At 47.9% G+C, this 4,317-nt stretch overlaps 1 protein-coding gene across 2 annotated transcripts in view; it reads left to right on the top strand.

The window, feature by feature from the left end:
• The window catches only part of pou3f3b (POU class 3 homeobox 3b), a 14,479-nt gene extending 10,604 nt beyond the window's left edge, over positions 1–3,875 (top strand). The window contains exons 1-2 of one of the 2 annotated variants that reach the window (XM_008423999.2): positions 968–2,829; positions 3,165–3,875. In XM_008423999.2, the coding sequence (XP_008422221.1) occupies positions 1,615–2,829; positions 3,165–3,257 (1,308 nt within the window). In that variant the 5' untranslated portion in view covers positions 968–1,614 and the 3' untranslated portion in view covers positions 3,258–3,875. Of the gene's footprint in view, positions 1–967; positions 2,830–3,164 lie in introns of those variants that run through there. The other variant, XR_001776126.1, reaches the window with a different exon arrangement.
• The last annotated feature ends 442 nt before the right edge of the window (positions 3,876–4,317 follow it).

Raw genomic sequence — 4,317 nt, 5'->3', positions numbered from 1 at the left:
ATATACACTTGGGGTGCTGTGGTGGCGCAGGGGTTCAGCACAACACAGATGAAGAGGTCGCAGGTTCGATTCCCGGCCTGGTGACCCTTACCGCATGTCCCCTCTCTTTACCTACTTTCCTGTCTTTGCACTTTCAAATAAAGGTCACTTTAACGTCCCCCCCTCAAAAAAAGAGGGGAATATTGTCCTCGAACTAAATTGATGAAAGATTTTAGGATGAACTCAACTAAAAATAAAAAGCGTCAAGACATAATAACTCATCCCGCCGCGCTCGTTTACTTTTAAAATACAAAGAAGACGATGTTGCCTCCATCAGCACGGCGTCTGGTGGCTGAAAGCGACTGGAGTAAATAATAATAATAATAATAATAATAATAATAATAATAATAATAATACATTTTAATTGTAAAGTCCTTTTCGGAATAAAGATAAAAAACGACAGAAACCACCGAGTACGTGTCAGCGTCCAGGTGAAAGCCTGTTAGCTCGACAGGTTAACTTTAACTCTGTTTTTAAGACTAGAAAGCGGATGTCCACCATTTAAACAGGTTGGGGGGTTTCAGGGGTTTAAAGCAGAGAGAGAAAATAACATGAGTTTTTTTTTTGGTTTGTTCTTTTTTATGTTAAATAACCTTATAAAAACACACAAACATTTTCCCTGTGTCCTCGTCCCTGTTTGTCTCTGCACTGTTTACTACCGAGTTGTACTCCCCGTTTTGTTTGGACCCGCAATTAAAAAGCAGCCAATCGGAACAGCCGGAAGGAGGTTCTCCGCGCGCCCCGGAGACCTGCCAATCACGCCCCGGGTAACCAATCAATGGGCACGCACGGGGTAAACACGGCGTCCTGAGGGCTGCGAGGGAGGGGGGCGGGGGGATGCTGTGAAGTGGGGGGGAGAGAAGGGGGGAGGCCTGTCAGAAAGAGAGAGAGAGAAAGAGAGGGAGAGAGAGAGGGAGCTAGAAAGAGGAGGAGAGAGAGGCAGCGAATGAGAGGAGAGGCTCGCAGGCAGCGCCGCGCCACTGTTCCGACTGGATTGTACTTGAACGGGAGTTCGCGGTTTGGCAGGTTTATCCACATCAAAACAGAACAAAGAGACGGTGCTATAAAAGAAGAGAGGGAGAGAGGGAAGAAAAGCGACTTGAATTACAAAAGAAGTGAGGACGCTCTCCGCTTTTCCACATCCAAGGCTGGACGTAAAAACTGGAGAATTTCTGGAAGGAGGCTTTTTGTTTTTGTTTGTTTGTTTGTTTGTTTTTTCTTTCTTTCTGAAAGTTTGTTTGGGACGCCTCCGATTTGAATTTTAATGTCCGCGATCTCGGTGCGAAACTTTCACCCACGGACTGCACATGGTTTCAAAGGGCTTTCAGAGGAGCTGGGATATCTTTCCACGTCGTCCACGCTGAACACTCTCAGCTAGAATGTTGTAAATACACGCGGATTTGTTCCAGCCGCTCCTCTGCGTCTTTCAGCGCATCCAAAGAAGAAGAAGAAGAAACTGCACAGACTTTTAAAAAGACTGAATAATTCATGAGATACAATTTGCCTGCTGGAAAGAAGTGACTGTAAAAAAAGGGAGGGGGGTTATCCACAAATATATTCATAAGGGTTGACGGGATGGCCACCGCGGCTTCCAATCCTTATCTGCCCAGCAATAGCATCTTATCGTCCGGCTCCATCGTGCACTCTGACTCCGGGGGCGGCGGCATGCAGCCCGGCAGCGCCGCGGTCACCTCCGGGTCCGGGGGTTACAGGGGAGACCCCACGGTCAAGATGGTGCAAAGTGACTTTATGCAAGGCGCCATGGCAGCGAGCAACGGGGGACACATGCTGAGCCATGCCCACCAGTGGGTGACGTCCCTGCCGCACGCCGCGGCGGCCGCAGCCGCAGCGGCTGTGGCCGCGGCCGAGGCCGGCTCGCCCTGGTCGTCCAGCCCGGTCGGGATGACCGGCAGCCCGCAGCAGCAGGACGTCAAGAGCTCCGCCAGAGACGATCTGCACACGGGCACCGCGCTGCACCACAGGCCACCTCACTTAGCCCCGCACCACACGCACGCCGGGGCGTGGGGCAGCACCACGGCGGCGCACATCAACTCCATCTCCGGCGGGCAGCAGCAGCAGCAGCAGTCGCTCATCTACTCGCAGCCGGGGGGCTTCACTGTGAACGGCATGCTGAGCCCCGGCAGCCAGAGCCTGGTGCACCCCGGCCTGGTGCGGGGGGACACCCCGGACCTGGAGCACGGCAGCCACCACCACCACCACCACCACCAGCACCCGCACCACCAGCACCACGCCGCCGTCAACAGCCACGACCCGCACTCGGACGACGACACGCCGACGTCGGACGACCTGGAGCAGTTCGCCAAGCAGTTCAAGCAGCGGCGGATCAAGCTGGGCTTCACGCAGGCGGACGTGGGCCTGGCGCTGGGCACGCTGTACGGGAACGTGTTCTCGCAGACCACCATCTGCAGGTTCGAGGCGCTGCAGCTCAGCTTCAAGAACATGTGCAAGCTGAAGCCGCTGCTGAACAAGTGGCTAGAGGAGGCCGACTCGTCCACGGGGAGCCCCACCAGCATCGACAAGATCGCAGCGCAGGGCCGCAAGCGCAAGAAGCGCACCTCCATCGAGGTTAGCGTCAAGGGGGCCCTGGAGAGCCACTTCCTCAAGTGCCCCAAGCCGTCGGCGCAGGAGATCAGCTCGCTGGCGGACAACCTACAGCTGGAGAAGGAGGTGGTCAGAGTGTGGTTCTGCAATAGGAGGCAGAAGGAAAAGCGGATGACGCCGCCAGGAGTGGCGCAGACGCCGGAGGATGTGTACTCTCAGGTCGGCAATGTGAGTGCAGAAACACCGCCCCCCTCCATGGACTGCAAACGAATGTTCAGTGAAACGTAGAGAGTATTTTTTTTTTTTTAGATGAAATTAAACTGCTTAAACAGACAGACTATCGCCATGATAGCACAAAAACGTTTTTTTTTTTGATACTGTGATTGTGAGAATGAGACTGCAGAAAAATGTGTTTATCTATTTTTCACCAGAAAAAAAAAAACAAACAAAAAAACGTTTTCCCCTCTTTTTCCTCCTTCCCAAAAACACACAAAAACAAACGCACCTTCTTCCAGGCCCTAAATGTCTTAACCTAAAAGGTTCCTTCTGCTTTTTTCTTTCAGGGGCATTTTTTAGTAGATTACTTAAAAGATGAAGCGAGCGACCAGAGGGTGACAACCACAAGTTCATTCCACCAGGTAATTTTGGCGCATTGAGAAGAGGAACTTCTCCTTAATAATTTCTCATCATTTTTTTCTCTCTCCCTCCTGAAAAGTAAACACACCCCTCCCAACTTGCATTCCCCTTCTTTATCATGTTTATTCCAAAACAAAACAAAAAAAAAAAGAGAGGAGAGAGAGAGAGAAACATTTTGTATATTTGAAAAGAAAACCGGGACTGAATCATTCTCCAGAGATCCACGACGCTTCCAGCTTCCTCATTTTTTTTTTTTTCTGGATTTTTTTTTTTCCTGCCAATTTTTCTATCCTATATTTTTCTCCCCCCTCCTCCCCCACTCCATCACTTCTTCATCACCTTTTAAAGAGGAAAGCTAAAGCAGGAACTGTCTGATCTCAAAGATCACCTCCTTCCTTCCTATTGTCGTTATTTAACGGAGACACTGAGTGGATTTTTCTCTCCGATTGAGGAGAAAACGGGACGTTTGAGCTGCACTTATTTCAGATTTAACAACAACAACAACAAAACTAAACAAAAAAATCTGTTGCCAAGTGTGACTGAGTGTGGATTATTGCTGCCCTTTGTAAGCAGGATTCTTTGGTAGGTTTTAATAAACGACAAAATATATAAAAAAAAAAAAAAAAAAAACACACACACACAATGTAAAGCTGGCAATATAGATCATCAGATCAGATTTTTATTTTGTTTTAATATTTTATCCCAAACGGTAATTTATTCCTCTGTTTTTATGCTTTATTTCTGGATCATATTTTCCTCTAAAAGGAGCACAAATCACCACGAGCAGACCGTTTGTTCTATCTAGGTAATAAGGGTATATTTTGATGTGAATTTCTTCTTCTTCTTTCTTTTTTCTTTGCTCTTATTTTTATTTCGACTGTATATTTAATTTGCAGTAGTGGTTCCGTACGAGCTGACTGAGACAATAAATTTGTTAGAATGAAACGCAACAATCCTGTGCTTTATTATTATTTTTAGTATTATTAGTAGTAGTATTATTATTATTAGTATTGTGGTGGTGAATTTGAGGTCTTTTCGGTTTGTTATGGACAATATTTAAAAATGTGTTTAGAGCGCAAA

This window comes from Poecilia reticulata, linkage group LG2 (genome assembly GCF_000633615.1).
Source record: "Poecilia reticulata strain Guanapo linkage group LG2, Guppy_female_1.0+MT, whole genome shotgun sequence".
In the NCBI taxonomy this organism is placed as follows: Eukaryota; Metazoa; Chordata; class Actinopteri; order Cyprinodontiformes; family Poeciliidae; genus Poecilia; species Poecilia reticulata.
This window is presented reverse-complemented; position numbering and strand designations above follow the sequence as displayed.